General features: G+C 36.1%; 1 protein-coding gene across 1 annotated transcript; it reads right to left on the reverse strand.

The window, feature by feature from the left end:
* Positions 1–1332: 1332 nt before the first annotated feature.
* LOC107826105 (calcium-transporting ATPase 8, plasma membrane-type-like) lies at positions 1333–15011 on the reverse strand. Its single transcript, XM_075221508.1, has 30 exons — positions 14887–15011; positions 14652–14783; positions 14451–14540; positions 13912–13981; positions 12761–12831; positions 12576–12659; positions 12415–12492; positions 12272–12343; positions 11920–12003; positions 11757–11839; positions 11562–11670; positions 11429–11484; positions 11165–11207; positions 11010–11093; positions 10680–10817; positions 9206–9271; positions 9036–9134; positions 8341–8451; positions 7782–7949; positions 6502–6561; positions 5191–5355; positions 4999–5115; positions 4571–4669; positions 3939–4076; positions 3722–3822; positions 2964–3009; positions 2737–2871; positions 1982–2089; positions 1812–1903; positions 1333–1733 (listed from the first exon to the last, which is right to left on the reverse strand). The coding sequence occupies exons 3-30, from the start codon at positions 14493–14495 to the stop codon at positions 1625–1627; spliced, it is 2631 nt and encodes an 876-aa protein (XP_075077609.1). The 5' UTR covers positions 14496–14540; positions 14652–14783; positions 14887–15011; the 3' UTR covers positions 1333–1624.
* Between the last annotated feature and the right edge of the window lie 4148 nt (positions 15012–19159).

Below are 19159 nucleotides of genomic sequence, written 5' to 3' on the forward strand. Positions count from 1 at the left end.
TTATCTTCATTGTTCCTAGCCCTTTGCACCATTCGTTGTACTATGTATGGCTTTAATATTACTATCAGCTATCTGTGCCAGAAAATTATCTTCATTGTTCCTAGCCCTTTGCACCATTCGTTGTACTATGTATGGCTTTAATATTGTTCTAAATCACAAGCTATAACGGATCTTATTTGAATTTAGTTGCTCAATCGGAAAAAGAAAAGCTGCAAGTACCACTAGGCTTGGTAGACAACAGAAGATTTAAATGCGAACTAGAAATACACAAAATTAGGCTTACTGTCTTGTTGTTTCCATAAATAATGTGAAATGATTTTTTGAGGCGTCTTTGCTCCTAACCCTATTCGGAACTACAACAGCATAAAAGAAATCTAGCAAAGATAAAGAAAATATAAATCATTCGAGTGGACAGATATTAACCAAGCTGGAACTCAAGATTAAAGTTTATAGAAGATTAAATATTCAAAAAAATACATCTAAATCGTACGAAATGAAACATATTCAATATATTGTAGTTTACATCTTATAATTGCTAGAATACCTTGTGTCTTGCTAGTGAATATGCTAAAAATAATTTAGTTTCAACAAAAATATGTTTGGGAATTAGGATTTTGAGTTTTAATTACTTATTAGATTGTAACTGTTTTTATATTTACAAAGCCCAAGAAAAAATTTAATGCTTCATTATTTTTAATTAATATATAATATATTTTTCACATGTAAATTTATTTCGGTACGATTCAATATTTTTTCGATTTATTTTCATAAATTAAAACCTACCCTAATTATTAGTACGTTTAGACTTATATAAAACCGATATGCTAAAAATAATTTAGTTTCAACAAAAATATGTTTGGGAATTAGGATTTTGAGTTTTAATTACTTATTAGATTGTAATTGTTTTTATATTTACAAAGCCCAAGAAAAAATTTAATGCTTCATTATTTTTAATTAATATATAATATATTTTTCACATGTAAATTTATTTCGGTACGATTCAATATTTTTTCGATTTATTTTCATAAATTAAAACCTACCCTAATTATTAGTACGTTTAGACTTATATAAAACCGATAAAACCGATTTTTTAAAAAAAAAAACTAAAAATCAATTCGGTACAATACTAATATGATTTAACAAGACGATGTAAAATCACATATGGGTAATGCTATTTTGGGGCATGTGTCCTCGTAGAATTGAAATAACACAATGATACAAGCGGATATGCTTGCTTGTGCTATCTTAAAATTAATGATATAATCAAGTGCAACCTTGAAGATAAATTAGAATACAGAGCGAAATGTTGGTGGGTCTATCATCTAAAGCAAATTGCCAAGTAATCAATTCCTCGTATAAATGATAAATTCATGTTATATGAACAGTAGAAAAGGCTATTTTTTACCTTCAAGAACATCAGAGGTGGAGTACATTAGGAAAACGCCGACTACATCCGAATTTAAAGCGGCAATCAAGAAATATATTAATACTGTTCTACTAATTCACAAAATGACCCAACTAGTAAAATATTATCGGCAAAGTTCTGTACAGTAGCAAAAGAAACGCCACCCTTACAAAACGCAGAGACACTGTTAGTTAGTTAATTTCGTGTACGTATAAATGTCTATGAACACTCCTGTTGATTTCTTCGTTTCGGTAATTTCTTGGAAAAGTACTCCCCAAATGGCTTCTCAGGGACAGGTATCAACTTCCCAAGAGCAGCTAGGGGCCAGCTGTTGAGCAAAACCAACTTCACTTGGTACCAGAAAAAATACTAGATCAATTAATGCAGTTCATAAGACCAGACTAACCTTATAAATCCAATGGCTATTGAAACAAGCCACAATTGCCAACTCAGTCTCACAGTTGAAACGAATTTTCCAAGAAAGAATATTATGATAACCTAAGGAAAAAAAAGATATTGTTAATCTGATAGGTTGATGTTCAACGCCAAATAGAAGGATAGGGATGAGGTATATACCTGAAGCACCAATGTGAAGCCAACTATTGAAATGAACAGACGGTTTTTGTGGACTCCACTGAATACATTTATCTCATCTGGCTTCCGAGCATTCAATTCATTGAAAACCTGCAGTTTCGAGTCATTAGCAGTGATACAGCGATTAAATCTCAGTAGACAGGCAAATATCTAATCTAAGCTAATGTGGCTCATTGCAAACAGCAATATGAAATTTCAGTTTCAGACTTTTTGCCGCCATCGCCCGAACAAAACCAAAAAAGAGGAAAAAGTTAGAAACACAGGGAAATTGAAGGAGCTCAAGAGAAAAAGTTGCCTCATATTTAATTTAAGAATCATTTCCAAAAACACAACCAAGATGCTTAAAAAGTGCAGAGATTACTACCGCCTCCATCCGAATTGGATGTCCACCCTTGATCTGGCACGATTAAGGGAAGATTTGAAACTAAGAATTGTTTAATATTAGTTGAGAAAACACATGGATGCTTTGACTTTTTTATGGCCAATAAAAGAAAAATAATAAGGTGGAGAAGCGAGGCGGCTAAAATTTTTATGGTATTAAACGTATTAGACCTGCTGATTCAAGGAAAGTGGACAACTTCTACAATCCAAAATTGTAACTAAGACAAATTCCTAGGGGAGAGGACGTGCTTGAGTTCGCACTAGGTACAAACAAGATATCTTTCTTATGTAAGAAAGGAAAAATATACTATGGGGAGTGCAAAATCATAGCATGTTTCTTTATCAGCTTTTCTTACCTGACACAGGACAAAAGCATTGAAAATCAAGGTATTCTTCACTTTAACAGCGTGCTCCCTCGTCTCATGCTCCAAATGCAGAATTTGTTCACCTCGGAAATTGAGGATTAGGAGAACTGTAACTTGATACAGAGCCTGCAGATGTTCAAGCAGGAGATATCAACCTGAAAACTAATGTAAAATGAATATTTATCACTTTGGAACATCAGCCATCAAATTCTTTTTACCTGTATTAATAGGTTTCTCCACATTATATTGGTGACGAGAGGTTCCCTAAGATAGAATTAAACAAACAATCAATTGATGCTGCGCACGAGAAACATTATAACTATGAGAACATAGGTTAGTAATACAGAAAGAAGCTGAAAATAAGTTGATCCATTTGGGGAATCATTGGCTAGAGCTGCAACAGAACATATTCCACCACTAAATGTTATTAATACAAGTAGGATGCACATCAGCACCGAAGCATGAAAATGAATGGCAGAAGATACTGAGGCAATATAGAAGTCTCTATAATCTAGTAACATAAGTGGAAAGAGTCAGAAACGTATAGAATCCAGCTTACAGTATAATCACATTAACGTTAAGAATGTAGTCAGAATGTTCAAACCAACTGAAAGAATAATGTGCGGAAAAGTTGGTTTTCCTGCAGGGTGGTTTCAGACTTGCACATCGTAGGGGTAGATGTTTTATAAAAGTATCTCACGGCTTCAAAACAAGTTCACTTCCTACACATTATGCAAAATGACATGAAAGAAAAAAATTCTAACAGATCAATAATACTTCCTTATACTTGATCTACTGCACAGCCACATGATGGATTAGTTAGTTATCTCTAAAAGCCAACCCCATCCGTCAAACTACAAATACGCAGAAACGGTAGTGCAGCCAAGCTAATGTTACTTGACAAAACAAACAATATCTTTGCCATTAAAATGTTGAAACAAGCTTCTTTTTTTCAGAGATTGATCTGCAAACTAACCTTCGACCAACAGGAGCTCGGCGCATTAGATGATCAGTTGGTGGTTCTGTGGCCAGTGCAAGCGCACCCAAGGTGTCCATAATAAGATTTACCCAAAGTAGCTGCACAGGTGAATGGCAAAACCTAAATGATTAACATCAGAACATAGAGGTCGAACACACAAAGTGTGCATCCGCTAATCACACTGATCAATGATAAGAAAGCAGAGAAACTAAACCTGAACAGCATTCAATGGGACATCACCAGCAGAAACTGCAGCAACAACATTAATTATAAGAGCAGCAACGTTAACAGTTAGCTGAAACTGGATGAATTTCTGGATGTTAGCATATACGGATCTGCCCCATCGGACAACCTGCATTTGATGGGATAAAAAACAATAGAAATAAGTATTGCCGTGCACTAGTTTGAAAATTTTTAGAACTTCAATCACTGCAACTAGAAAAGATACTAATGGGTTTCCAAAATATATCAGGTAAAATAGATTTAACTTCTGAAGTGCTGAAGGCAATTTAAACGTGTACAGAAAACTTGCATTCTGAGATAGGAACTTGTTAGCAATAAAGAACCTTTCAGAAAGTAAGAGTCTATCCCAAGTATTTCAGTCATTCCAGAAGATTCAAAATTCCCAGCAGGAAAGTTCATTCCCCACCATTAAAAAGTTATACTAAGCACCTTCTTTTAGGTTCCAAAATATATAAACACGACTGTTGGGATATCTTCAAGGCAATAAAAATAGAAAAAGAATGTTCATGTTCCTTAAGTCAAGCATGCAAGACAAGTTTGGCTTTACTAAGATAATAAGAGCCTGAGAACTTCCTGCTAAAGCTGCCAGCATGATAAACTGACCTTCACGACAGAAGCAAAATTGTCATCCAGGATGATGATATCTGAACTTTCTTTGGCAACTTCTGTTCCTTGAATGCCCATAGCAAGACCAATATCAGCCTACAAGGCAGCAGGAAAGAAAATTTTATTAGCAAAATATAGGAGTTCGTTGTGAAGGTAACTAACACCTGCTACCTCATGAAAGAAAAACAGAGAGCAAACAAGAAAGTTTAACCAGCAAATAAAAGAATAGAACGCAAGAGAAAAGACTTCCTTTCTCAATGGTTCAGCAAGTAACCATATAGCAACAGAAGGAAAATCCTCTCAGGCAGAAGGGACAGTGAACAGGATAAAACAATTCAACAAGAGAATACATAGCTAACATGCACCTAGCAGACCTCATGCTTTCTATAATCATATCAGATAGCTTAACCAGCCAAGAAGAGCACCTCATGTAGTGCAGGAGCATCATTAGTGCCATCGCCAGTTACAGCTACAACATGGCCCTTACTCCTTAGTGCTTGAACAAGCAAGAGCTTATCATTAGGAGAAGATCTTCCCATAACCTGGACATGATGTGAATTTAAAAGTGAGGAAAAACCTTGTTGAACGACTAAGAATAGTCTAGTTTCATTCCATACCGATATTTTCTCTGCCACTTCCTTTCTATCTTCCTCCGATAAAGCTCTAAACCTCTTCCCTTCAATCAGGTTTGGTTCAGTTGCATCAGCATCAGACTTAAGAATCCCACATTCCAAAGCTATTGCTCTTGCTGTTTGTAAGTTGTCACCAGTGACCATCCTTACCTGTGAATTTGAGGGAAAACAGATTTATGCTTTTACATATATTGAAAGGCAGCAGGGCAGCTAAAATATTTCAAAAAGGATTGGAAGCAACAACCACTTGTACAACAGTATATCCTATAGTAGTGGACATCCTACACTATGAGCATATAACAAAGCTCCCCATGCTGGGACTTCCTAAGTTCAAATATGAAAGGTATAGGGTACAATATGAACAAAAAGAATCATACAATGTTACAGCCTTATACAGTCATAACATGTATTGCACACTACAAAGTTTTTAAGAGATGAATCAACCATTTAAGACTTCACCAAGCACGCAAGAGGAACACAGCTTGTCAAGGAAAACATTCACTAGTACATTCACAGAACAGTATAGCTGGTCACAAAAGTTAAGAACTTCCACAGATTAACAAGCAGCTGATCTGCCTAATCTGTTTGAGAGTTCCATGAATCTGAAACAATCTCTAAGAAAGTATACCAATTACGCTCAATTCTATATTGTTCAGGCATCGTACTGTTCGTCCAAAACCACAATTACGATGAAACCAAAAAGAATATTGATATATTCATTAAAAAAGACAAGTATCACAGACTTCCTACCAAGAACTGCCAATCATCCATGGAGTTTACAACTCTCCACATTGTTTCCTTATGACACCAGAAACCAAGTATTTATGATATTAATGACACAAGTACCTTCAATTGGATAAACTGTATGAAAACTGACAATCTGACATGCTTGAGCAAAATGCCATTGACAAACACAAACAGGACATTAATAGAAAATAAAATACAGATATATACAGAAGCAAAGATAGATACTTTATCTTAACTAAGAAATAGGCAAATAGGCTAATTACAATATATATATATATATATATAACTACCATACGAAACCAGAAAGGCAAAAGCACAAACACTGAAACATATGTGTTCATAACTAGAGAGTTAAAAAATCATTCTAGATAAAGTATGTAATCTGAGGTCCAGTAAGCAAAGGCTTTTTCCTTCAAATTTATGGTAAAACAGAGATGCGACCATCATTGAGCTAATAACACATGAAAAAACAAATAATAAGAATTAAGGCAGGCTCAATACAGCGTTGTGTTTCAAAGAACCAAATGCAAATGCATTGTTCCAAATTACCTTCACTCCAGCATCAATACATAACTGAACTGCATCTCTTACACCTGGTCGGCATGGATCCTATAAGATACATGTGAAGAATTAATTACATGTGATAAGAGCAAATTAAACGATACTTCTGCATTATATATGCTTCAAATGGAAAGGGTATGTAGAGAAAAGAGAAAGTGAAATGAATTGTAACTGCAGAACAGGCTATGAGAGTGCACAGTAAGTGTAAAATTTAGCACCCAGTTCCTTAAATTATCCAGGCTTAAAGATAGAGTTGAAGCCGGGCTTGGCTTATACTTTTTTCAAGGTTGAGCTCAGTCAAAGACTCATCAAAATTCAAACGTCAAGCTAGCTTTTCTTCCTATTTCTCGTATAATTATACCCCCGACCCCACATGTGGGATTACACTGGGTTTGTTGTTGTTTGTTGTTGTTTTTATTGAGAAAGATATAAGTCACCATTTCTGCAATTAAAAATATTTGAGGAGGAAAGCCTAGTCCTTGACCAGTGGCCCTAACCATCACTCTTATCTCTCCATCCATTCTCCAACTTCCTAGCCACCATCGCTACTTCTTCTCCAAGTCGCAGAAACATGTTCACCATTCAACCTCCCCATGGTTTTGGTTCCCCACCACAGATTGATTTTGCTTCGCTGCTTAAATCTTTTTCACCCTGTTCTTCACCACTGTTGCTCCATAGCATCTCCGCTATAAGTTTCAGTGCCCGAAGACTGACTACCTTCCACTCTTACTGCTGCTTTCCAGCTGGAAAACCTAACTTAATTTTGAAGATCTCATGGAATTAATGTCAACAAGGCGATATATCATCTCCAACCTCAAGCTTGGGAATTTGCCTTCATAGACGTACTATTTATGGGTTTCAATTAAAAAGCGTTATCAGGTTAAATAAAGCAAACTTGAAAATTATCTTGGTTGTCAGCTTCCAAAGTCGCTTTATCTGTTTGCCCACCCTAGGTAAGCCTAGGGCTCACAATCTCAAGTTGCTGAATCATCTCCTTTGTGTGAGCACGAGCAGCAACTTTCAGTCAGCCAAGCCCAAAAACAGTACAGAAAAGGATCAATTCAAGATTACCCCATAAAGATCTCAGCTTAGTTTTAATTTGACATGCAAATTTACACCCTTTAAACAGACTAGCAGAATAATTGAATAACTTGGAGTTCTTTAACATTTTCTTCAGTCTGCTGCAGAAAAGTTACCCTTGGCGCATAGAAGAGAGAAATGTCCTATAAAAACAAAACAAAACAGGTTTAAAGTGTTTTGCAAAGTACCTTAATGCCAACAATGGCAAGCAATACCAGATCACCCTCAGGTATTTGCCATTGCTCTACTTCTTCTTCGTTGGGAACTTTCTCAACATCATATTGTCTATAGGCAATAGCAACGCATCGCAAACTTGATGCTGCCATGTCATTGATGGATTGCTTGAAATGAGACACCTGTGGACCATAAATACTCAGAACTAAAGCTGAAAATTTATAGAATAATGCTAAATCTTTTTCGGGTCAGTAGAATTATGCTATATCTTATGCAGCAGCGCATAGAATTGATAACTGAAAATTTATAGAATAATGATAAATCTTTTCTGGGTCAATAGTAAATGTTCAAGGAACACACCATTCAACTTTGCGTTGTTCTTATCTTTTGAAGTGCCTAATTCAAATTCAATGGTTCATAGTAAAAATACTCGGAGTGATAACTGACCGATATTTCTCAAAATGAAGAAAAATATAGTGCACTTTTTAAATCAGGTTAAAGTTGCTAGTGAATAAATAATTTTTAGTTTCTTCAACGGATCAACTGCTTGATAAGACCAACATTTACACAAACCTTATCATCACCCAGAGGAACCACCGACCCATTCTCATCAATGAAACTTGTACAACAAGAGAGAACAATCTCAGCCGCCCCTTTCCAGTGCAAGTGAACCTCAGAATCATGCTGCAAAACACCAAACCACACATCCAGCATCAATACATCTCTAATCAAGAAACACGGTATTGGTAACGCCTAAGGCATTGTTTGGATATAAAACCAATTTAATAAGGTGGTTTCTCAACGATCATAAAGCTGTAAGAACTAAATTCCGACTTCCAACCTTCCAGATAGCTTTAAGACTTTTTCCCTATCACGAGGAAAACTTATGGCACCTAAAGAAGAGATGGACATGTTCTTTTGACAAGTAAGAAGAGATGGACACAGAAGCAATTTTCTGTGAATCATCTGGATACCAAATAAAAGAACCAGATTTTCTGAACATCAACTAAGCATCTTTTGGTCTTTGTGCTAATCAAATAGAAAAAAATCTAGTGAAAGTGCAAGAATGATACAAGCAACATGAATAAACAAGCTTTACACTATATGGCTACTATTCTTAACAATGATGAAATGGGAATCGTATGTCGGTTTTTATATTAGTTTGATTTTCCTGTAAAGTCCTCAAGTAGAGTAACAAAGGTTTAACACTAAAGACCAGTCATATTATATGATAAGAAAAGAAGTTTCAGAATTGAGCATTGCATTACCAGCTTCACAGCAACGCCACCTCTTTTTTTCTCTGAGTTGAATGGGAAAGCATGGATAATGGATGCTTTTGATCGTACTGCATCAAAATTCATCCCTAGCTGTAGAAGAAACAGTTTACTTAAGAGAATTTTGACATCAATTACTATAAGCATAAAGCAAGCATAATTACATTGACACCCCATTGGAGAATAGCTTTCTCTGTCGGCGATCCGGAAATCTCAGCAGCAGCACCACCCTATCAGAAAATGAGCAAGCATGTGATCTTCATTTGCAGTATCTTCTCTATCTAAATGCATAAAGGTAATCCCCACAAAATGATAAAGCAAAAGCGGTAAGACCACTCATAACTGATAACACGAAATCACACCATAAAGAGTCAAAGGACTCCACAGTGGCAGAGAAGGTGCTTCAGCAATTGTTTAGTTAGAGAGTATTCTGAAACAATATCTGTTGTTTTCTTTGATAAGCAGAAAATTTGTAAACATAAATCATTAGCATGGACCCTAGGGGCCCATGTTGCTGGACATATCAAGCAGTATCTCACCACCCAGAGGATTTTTGCTGACAAATCCACCACTTTATACAATTGCTATTCATCCTGCGGTTCATTCTACTGTTAATATTCAAAAAGCCTAGAGTACACCAGCACTGTAAATCCCTGTCAACTTAGCAAGTAAGCTTTCATAATTGAAACACTAGATTTCAAGGCTACTCGTTCATGTCAAAACTCGCCATCACTTCTAGCAGACCACAAGGGCAACATACAGCTCAAAAATTTCAACTACCATATTAAAACGTAGAAAATTATAAATATAAGCGAGGAATACAGTTCCTAAACTAGTATATATGGAACAGCAGATTCACACCATTCAGAGTTATCAGATTACTTCCTCAAACTTCTATAGTATATGTCAGCAGCATATTGTTAAGCATAAGTGCAATCAAGAACTCCTTTCAATTCATAATCTAGACCCACAAGTCAGGTGTTGGTGTAACTTGATTTTACTTTACCAAAAGTGTTTCATTTATGCAAAGGACAAATAAATAAACACCCATTTGGAAACAATACTAACACTGATTGAGACCATCAGCTGGGAGCAGCTAATGTTACACCACAACCTAAGAAATAAAAGCACAGTCCACTCTCTCTCATCTTAGTAGATTCAGCTTCAGATCATAACTTAAGACCCACTTGTTTACACCATAACCGAGGAAATGATTCCTCGGTCATCCATTTGACATGATCTGTAGCCCAACATATATAGCCTGACTCGTGCATGTATCAATTAGTAGTGAAAGAAAATACTTTGTAACAGTTGAAAAGTTGATATGATGGAAAAAGCAAAAAAACTACACCGCAGTCCCAAACAAGTTGGGGTTGGCTCATATGATGGAAAAAGCATTACATCAAAATCTAAATCAATATATTAAATGCCTTTGATACTTGAAACATGTGAAAATCGTATGAAATAGTATTATGAATACTATAGCGTTACGCATTCTGGATTTTCCAAAGACAATGCAATATAAATTGGAGGATGGACACTAACATTTTGTTACCCGAGTTAAATTAACATCTGAAGGCAAAGGAGAGAAATCACGTCTAGGCTCTCAACAGAGCTGACAATTCTTTATTAACTTACCTGTGGCACAAAAATGCTTCCAGTGGTATTCAGTCCCACTCCTTCATGGAGTAGAGACAACACAGTTGGAGGCACTGCAGATCTATCATCAGGTGGATCAATCTTTTTACCGCAGACATATGCCTCAACCACAGTCATCTACAAAGGAAAAATTAAAATAGAATTGAAGCTCGGCACCATTGTAAAGCAAAGCTGTATACAATATAAATTGGCTCTTCATACACAACATCAGCGCTAAACCCAGTCCCAACCAAGAAGGGGAAAATGGAACAAAAAAGGAAAGGAAGAGAAAGTGGGGAAAAAGTACAAGAGGTTGTAAAAAAATTCCACCTGATTCAAAGTCAAGGTTCCAGTTTTATCACTGCAAATTGTAGTTGCAGAGCCCATAGTTTCACAAGCAGAAAGCCTTCTCACCTGCAGTTAAATGTTGTTTAGAACACAGAATATCTTAAGAAAAGAATTCAGAGAAAGATTACTGCTCCTACCAAAGCCTTATCTGCCATCATTTTCCTCATTGAATAGGCAAGCCTGCAAGATTATAGTTGACCACAAGTCAGACTACTTCATACCAGTTGTGGAAACACATGAATATATTATTGCAAAGACAAATAGTAAATTCTCCAAAGTTGATGAAGAACACAAGGACCAAAATAATTAATCACTTGGAGATCTACCTTCACAACCAACAGATTTGAGCTTAACAACCAAGGCATCTAACAGAGAAGCAAGAACTGAAGGACCGTACTTACGTTAGGGTAACTGCCAAAGGAAGTCCTTCTGGCACTGCCACAACCACAATAGTAACCTACATTTTCCACAGGTTCACTGATTTCAGATGACAAACAATTAAAGAACATAAAGGTCATAAAAAAGAGCACATACAGCAACAGTGAAGATCTTTATAGCTCCATCTACAGCCTTGCCAACCCTTGTTTTCCCAGCTTTGAATTGAACAGTGCCGTCTGGGTTATAAGTATGCCCAGTAAAGAATCTGTTCATAAAATCTCAAACTTAAGACTCTTGGAACAGTAGAGGCAAGGTGAAGTGATAAGAGCGTCAATTGAACTCCAGCACTACCTGATCATAAGGACAATCAGAACAGCTAAAGCTACAGTGAGACCAACTATACCAATGAAGGTTGCCACCCCATTCAAACGGACCTAAAATGAATTGTACAAAAAAATTTAAGTAGTGAATGTTGATCCTTCAGCGCGGTCATAACATTTTACACCCAAATAACCTGCAATGGTGTTTCCTCTCCATTATCCTCTGTAATGCTTGCCATCAGCAATCCCCATTCTGTGTTTATTCCAACGCCTATCACCTGAAAATGAACACTAATGTGTTTAAAATCTTTCGATCAATCAATCGAGCATGCCTCAATCTCAAACAAAGTTGGAGTTGATCATATGAACTCCTTGTAAGCATTCCGCTCTATCCAGGCCCAAACCATTCCAATGCTTTGCTTATTTAATGTCTTTGCAACAAATTAGGGATCTCTAAAGTCATTTGAATATTAGAAATTAAGGTTTAGCGGAAATGACCAAAGTAGTCCCTTCAACACACTAACGTCATACAGAAAAGGAGCCTACCAGCATCGTTCCATAGCCATCGGCTACTTTGCATCCAGACATAAGGAAAGGTGATTTTGAATCCTTGTGAACCTGGGTAACAAATTAATATCAGTTAAAAAGGAAACAGCAGTGTAACCTAAGAGATTACTAGAAACACTCACAATCTTGCTCTCTCCTGTCATGCTTGATTCATCAATCGCAAGAGAGTGACCCGAGATTAATATTCCATCAGCAGGTACCTGCAATCAATGTAGAAAAATAAATTCATAGAAAGATTATATCGTAGTTACAACATCAAAAAAGGGAAGAAAAAGAAACTGACCTGGTCACCAATTTTCAGAGGCACAACATCACCAACAACTACATCAAATATTGAAACGGGAATTCTCCGCCCACCTCTAACAACCTGTACAAAGTACGCTAAGAATATTTGAAAAAAACAAAAGGGAAGGACAGAAAACAGGAGACTGTCACAAGCAATACACCGGGAAAGAGTAGAAGACAAACCTCAATTTGTATGTTCTGCTTCTCTTCATTAAGATTTTGAAACTGAAGTGATTGCTTATAGTCACTAACAGCTGCAAATTCATACAGTAGAAATGTCCAGTTACAAACAGGAGAGCAAGAAAATGAACTTTTAAACTAAGGCTTTATTCATTAGTCAGATATAATCCAGAGGCTAAAAGGTTTCTATGCAATGGATTGTATCAACAACTTTAAATTTGGGAAAATAAATATAGACAAGTAAAGGCATGTTAGACTTAGATGCCTTTTTAATAAGCTGTTTATGATATTGTTGTAATTGAAACTACTATTCAAGAGCACACAAGATTTTCTGCTCTGAACTCGTTTTCCTTTCACAGTTTCTTTTCCAACTCATATGCTGTGTTTACTCGTCTAACTAGGCGAAGAATCACAGACTTGACAACATCTGCATCCTTATAACAAAATAATGTGATAATGCTTTTGGTATTTCGGTATTAGCACTGAACATGTAGTTTTCTTTTTATCCTACAAGTTGCTTGCAAAATGGACAGTTATACCTTAAGAAAAAAACCTAAATAAGAAGTGATACTGGAACTGTAAGTTGTAGAAGCATTGGTTGCTACGAAAAATCAATTTGCCGATTAGGAACTTGGAGGGAGATATTGAATTATTCATGAAATGTTTACCCCAGTGCAGGAGATGTTCATCTAGAGCTCGAGTCTTAAGTCTCTTATACATTATCTCTAGTATAATGCACAAAATAATGATCTTGCCTTATCCCATCTGGCATAGCAAATGACTCTTGGACTTCTACTATGTAAAAATCCTCCATGTACGATTGGCATATATATCAAACTACGATTATCAGTATGGTCATCAATCAGTCACTCAGTCTATACCATCCTGAATTAAATATCAACTAACCTAATCAGTCTCTCAGTCTTTCCCTTTCTAAATCAAATTTCAACTAAGTTTGTAGTTCTGAAGTTTGATATGGAATTCAAAGAATATCAACTTAAGCAATCTAAAGACCGAATCCGACCATGTTATTGATAAATTATCCAGTGTTAAGAGTTGATTTGACATTGCACATTTTTCATATCAGCCAAATTAAACACAAGTTTAACATCAAGACCTCTACTGAAATAAAATCTCTATGTAAATCCTTGTACCTGTCACAACTATGACAATAATCACTGCCAAAGCAATGCTTCCTCCATCGTACCATCCTTCTTTTATACCCTAACAGAACAAGCTTAAATTAGAGCAGAGAAGAAACTCACGAGACAGATATTGAATTACTTGTTTGAAGACAAAACATAGTGGAAAAGTTAGACATAACATGCCAAATAATTGTTGAGAAAAAGGAAAAGAATAAAGATGTTCATGGACACAAATTGATGGATATTGGTGCATTGTTCTCTATATGCTTATCATATGTGCAATTCCGATAAAAGAAAAGGAACATAAGAGCTTTTTTTATAGTTAAGAACGTAAAAAATTTTACTAACACAAATGTGTTTTTCAAGATCTACAAAGCTATAACCATTCACCCCCGGCCGCAGTTGTGTAAATCTACAAATTATATCTCCACTCAATATCAATAAAGGAAAACAGAGATTCTTTCTACTGAAATATCAATAAATAGTTTCCCAGTGCAGGATTTATATCCTAAAATCAGGAACAGAAATAATCATGTGTTTCAGCCCACCTCAGTCTTTATGCCCAGCGCCAATGATGCAGCTGCGGCTACCATCAAAATAATCAGGGTTGTATCACAGCAAGCTTCCCAGACAAACCTCTACAGTGGAGAACACAAGAAAAGGGTGACTATGTTTGATGATAAATAACGTGATAATGATTCTCAACAATAAATCACGGCATTAAATGATGCAATAACTATAACACATACCCAGAAACTCCTCCCTTTCTTCCGAGGATATGTGTTGGATCCATATGCATTCTTCCGTTTCAGCAGATCTACTTCATCTCCATCAATTCCTTTATCTAAATTTGTTTTCAACTTCTCTGACACCCCTTTAACCTGATGTTACAACATTTCATAACAGAAATAGAGAAGACTATAACTTCATCCAGCACTCATATGACTCGAAGAAAAAAATTAAAGATTTTGAAGGTGAACTTGCCCCTCCACATCACTGCAAAGCAGGGACGTCGTGCTCTCTAGACATATACGCCAGCTCCTCTTGGCTGATATCAAACTCGCCGAGGGAGGTAGTAGTTGTGGGCAACGTCTTAAGAGCCTCATCCCCTAAAATAAGAAACACATAAGACAAATAGTATTCTGCCAAAACATGTGACAAACAGAAAAATCTACCATTTGAAAACACGACTAGAAGATGCTGCCTCAAAGATGCACCTATAGCAGATCATTCAAAACTATAGCAAAACAGCCCAATGGTATTACTCACCTTCAACTACAAAACAAAGTCACTGATTCTTTTGGCATAAAATATCAGCAAAGATATAGCAATTGCAGTAAGAGAGTAACTATGGAAGAAAGTCCTACTTAATTCGATTACCATGTTTTCCTTTCTGTCATAAACTCTTTGCAGCAACAATTATCCATCAGTAATTAACTCTGCTTCTGTATTCTTGGTTTGCGACAACAAGCATATTTTAACCTATTTCTTAATTTTAGTATAATAACCATGAGACATATTTTTTACTATCCACTTTTCCCCACTTACATCAGCATTCCGGTTATTAAAAAAAAAAGGGCAGCCCGGTGCACTAAGCTCCCGCTATGCGCAGGGTCCGGGGAAGGGCTGGACCACAAGGGTCTATCGTACGCAGCCTTACCCTACATTTCTGTAAGAGGCTGTTTCCACGGCTCGAACCCGTGACATCCTGGTCACATGGCAGCAACTTTACTAGTTACACCAAGGCTCCCCTTCCATTCCGGTAATTAGATATGGACAAATTTAGCTAAAGCTAAACAGTCAGCGCTGTCACATCATAGATTTCACTCGATGACTTAAAGTAGCATCGGGAAGTGTTTACCATTGACTGTTCGCCCCGCTTCTTGAAAAAGAACAGCTGCCTGATTCATTGCAAAAAGGAACAAACATTATTTACTTCCATTTAAAGCACTGAAGGGTAACATGAATATTGGAGAGTAATATTTACCCGAATAACTTGGGCATGGGTTCTTATTTTAGCAATCAATTGCTTTCTTTCTTCTTCCTTTTTTAAGTCCAAGGTATATCGAAATCGACGAGAAGCATTAAGGACAAGCGCAGCTTGCTGAAAGATTAGTCAGGTCAGCAAAAGTTTATACCGATCATAAATAAATGGAAGAAAAGCAGTTCCCAAGAATTTTGAATAATAAATTAAATTCATAAAGGGAAAAGGCAAACATGCAGCAGTTGTCTAACCGGCAAAGAAACAAAGAAATCTAAAGCACCAGCTTCTCCAACACATCGACAAACAAAATATAACAAAAGACAATTCACATAACCAGCAAACGAACTGCCCTCTGCCATTTTGGAAAATAAGATTTATTGTCTTCTTGAAGGCATAACCGCCATCATGGGATTGGCTTCAATTACAGTCTCACCACTGTAGTAGTGTCCATACATTCCACAATTAAAAAAAAATCACCCTTGAAGTAATTTTAAAAAACAAAATGCTATCATAAAGGAACGTGGACGTTGATAGCCACATTGCATTGGGTAAGAGAAAAGCTTTGACACACCACATATATCCCCTTGGTAATTATAAAATTTGGATTCACTATAGACCATCAGAAGGACCACGCTGTAACCATTTGGGTTTTGGCGACGGTTGCAACAACGAATTTTTTCCTTTTGGCATAAACAATCAATGGCTCCACTTCCTTTAATATGTTTATCAAGAAACTCACAGGGAATCAGAGACCAATTTCTCAGTGCATTATCTCAAATGTAAACCAAGTCGCTCATGATAGACTGATAAAAAAGGTTAATATTAGAAAATTTTCAAATATAAACATGACGGATTGAAGGCAATAAAGACTATCCTTTCAGTCTCATCACCAACATGGGCCACAAGAAAACTCTAAACAAGTTAATAAAAAGAGGATAAACTAGAATAAATGAAACGCTTTAAAAGCAGAAAATCAATGTCTCTAGCAGTGATACCTAAGTTCCATCGTATCTCAAACTTCTCCCTCCAGTCAATTCATTAAGCATTGTCAAACAGGTGATTCAAGTCATCCATTTTAAAAATTAAAATAAAAAAACTCGCATATTGAAAGGATGGAAGTTGGAGAAAGCTGTCATTTCACAAAGCCAATACCAAATTCACTGACAAATAACCCTAAAGAAAAACTATAATCCATTTCCCCAGAAGTCTTGACCTATCAGAAAACAAAAAATGGTTGCCACCTTATGCAAATTATACTCCATGGATCATTGGAGCACCTAGAAACGCCACCACTCCCTCAACTGCTCAACCCATAGAAGACCAATACGCAATTCTCCTAATAAAATAAACACTACCACAAAAGAAAATGATAGGTGAAACACTAAACAAAAACTAATAATCAAAACCCACAAAAATTGGATGTTGTGACTTACCAGAAAATCACTGAAGACTGTTACCACATTATTTAGCACTCTCAATATGTAAAACCAAAATTGACCAAGTTGAAACCGAAAAAAAAAAAGATAAAATAACCAAATACGCAAATGGTCTTACAAACACAGTAAAGCCAAAACCATGGATCCTTAAACCCAACACCCTAGCCACCCACCCAGCACACACGCATCACAAGCACAAAAAGCACAAAACTGAAAGAAGAAAACCAATCGGAAAACACCCACTTGAAATTATCACCCTACACATGACAGGACATAACACCAACAAAAGTAAAAATACCCCAACATAATGCACCCCAAAAAAACCCCCACTGTATGCCCTGATATGTAAAAAAGATTTAGATCACCAGGTCACCCAAAAACGCAATTGCAGGTTCTCTATACAAACATTAATTTGTAACCTTTAAAAATGGAAAGCAATCTTCTATAATATGTCAAAATACACAGATAATATAAGAAAATCTTTACATTGAAAGTGCATATAACTAAAACTCAAGAAAAGCAAAGAAGAAATACCCAAATACGACTTTACTCCAAAAAAAAAATCACATAAAACAAACAAAAAAACTACTATTCTTCGGTCCCAAACAAGTTGGACTCAGCTATATGAATCCTGACTAACCATGTTACTCCACTTAAACTCATCTCATGCCAACAATTATGCAAATACAAATAAAAAGTGTTAGAAGTTATGTAAGTTTTCTAAATGTGTAAATCTCAAAAAGGCTAAATCACTCCTATAAAGAATAGGACCTACAGTAAAAAGTGTTAATATCTAAAACATATTCTCAACTAATATATCATCTTCTTCTTCTTCCCGCCTAGTGCGCTAAGCTCTTGCGGGGTCCGGGGAATAGTGGGGTCCCGGGAAAGGGTGGACCAAAAGGTCTATTGCACGCAGCCTTATCTTGCATTTCTACAAGAGTTTGTTTCCACGGCTCGAACTAGTGACCTCTCGGTCACATGTTTCCACAAGGCTCTCAACTAATATGCATAGCCTATAAATATACCCCAACAAAATGCACCCAAAAACCCCCATAAAACAAAATTAACAAACAATGAAGAAATACCCGAATAAGATTTCACCCTAAAAATCATATTCCAAAAATAACTAGGTGGTCGGCTATATGAATCCTTGTTGACAACATTACTCCATTTAAACTCATCTCGTGTCAATATTATGCGAGTACAAATCAAAAAATTGAAAGATATTAGAATAAAAATTCATTCAAAAAAAAAAGAAAGTACTAACCCTCCAGCGTTTCAAGCGGTCAATAGGTGCGCTCTTAGTCCTTGGAATATCAAAAGGACTTCCACCACAATCCATAGACCTGCTACTGCTGCCATTAATCCCAGCTTCCAAATCCTCATTACTATTCTGATGCCGCCTATACGGCGACGTTTTCACATTTTCTTCACCACTCATCTTCTGTGATTGTCGCAGGAGAGATGACACCAGATTTGACACAACAATTTTTTTTCTCACTGTATTATTTTCAAATCTCATATAAACAAACACACCAAAAAAATCATATAATTTTACTAGGGTTTATCGCCTAACACCGACCAAACCACATTAATATTTAAAATACCAAGAAAAACACAAATATATAAGTAAATAAATTCTTTAACAAGGCAGATCAACTACTTTAAAACATATATTTAACCAAAATCACTATTTTCATCTCGAGCTATGTGCCATTAACCTTAAAAAAATCTTTTAAAAAAACATACATACTGTCTTCAATTTTACTGACACTAAACCATATATTTGTGAATTATTTTACTGTATTTTGAATTTCATAGAAGAGAATGTAGT

This window comes from Nicotiana tabacum, chromosome 9 (genome assembly GCF_000715075.1).
Source record: "Nicotiana tabacum cultivar K326 chromosome 9, ASM71507v2, whole genome shotgun sequence".
NCBI lineage: Eukaryota > Viridiplantae > Streptophyta > Magnoliopsida > Solanales > Solanaceae > Nicotiana > Nicotiana tabacum.

Excerpts from the sequence above, each read along its gene's own strand:
- LOC107826105 (XM_075221508.1), bottom strand. The coding sequence starts at position 14,495 with ATGGTAGCCGCAGCTGCATCATTGGCGCTGGGCATAAAGACTGAG. Across the intron at positions 11,208-11,428 it reads CCTTTGGCAGTTACCCTAAC|GCTTGCCTATTCAATGAGGA; the intron begins GTAAGTACGGTC and ends ATAATCTTGCAG. Across the intron at positions 4,670-4,998 it reads ATGCTCCTGCACTACATGAG|GCTGATATTGGTCTTGCTAT; the intron begins GTGCTCTTCTTG and ends GCTGCCTTGTAG.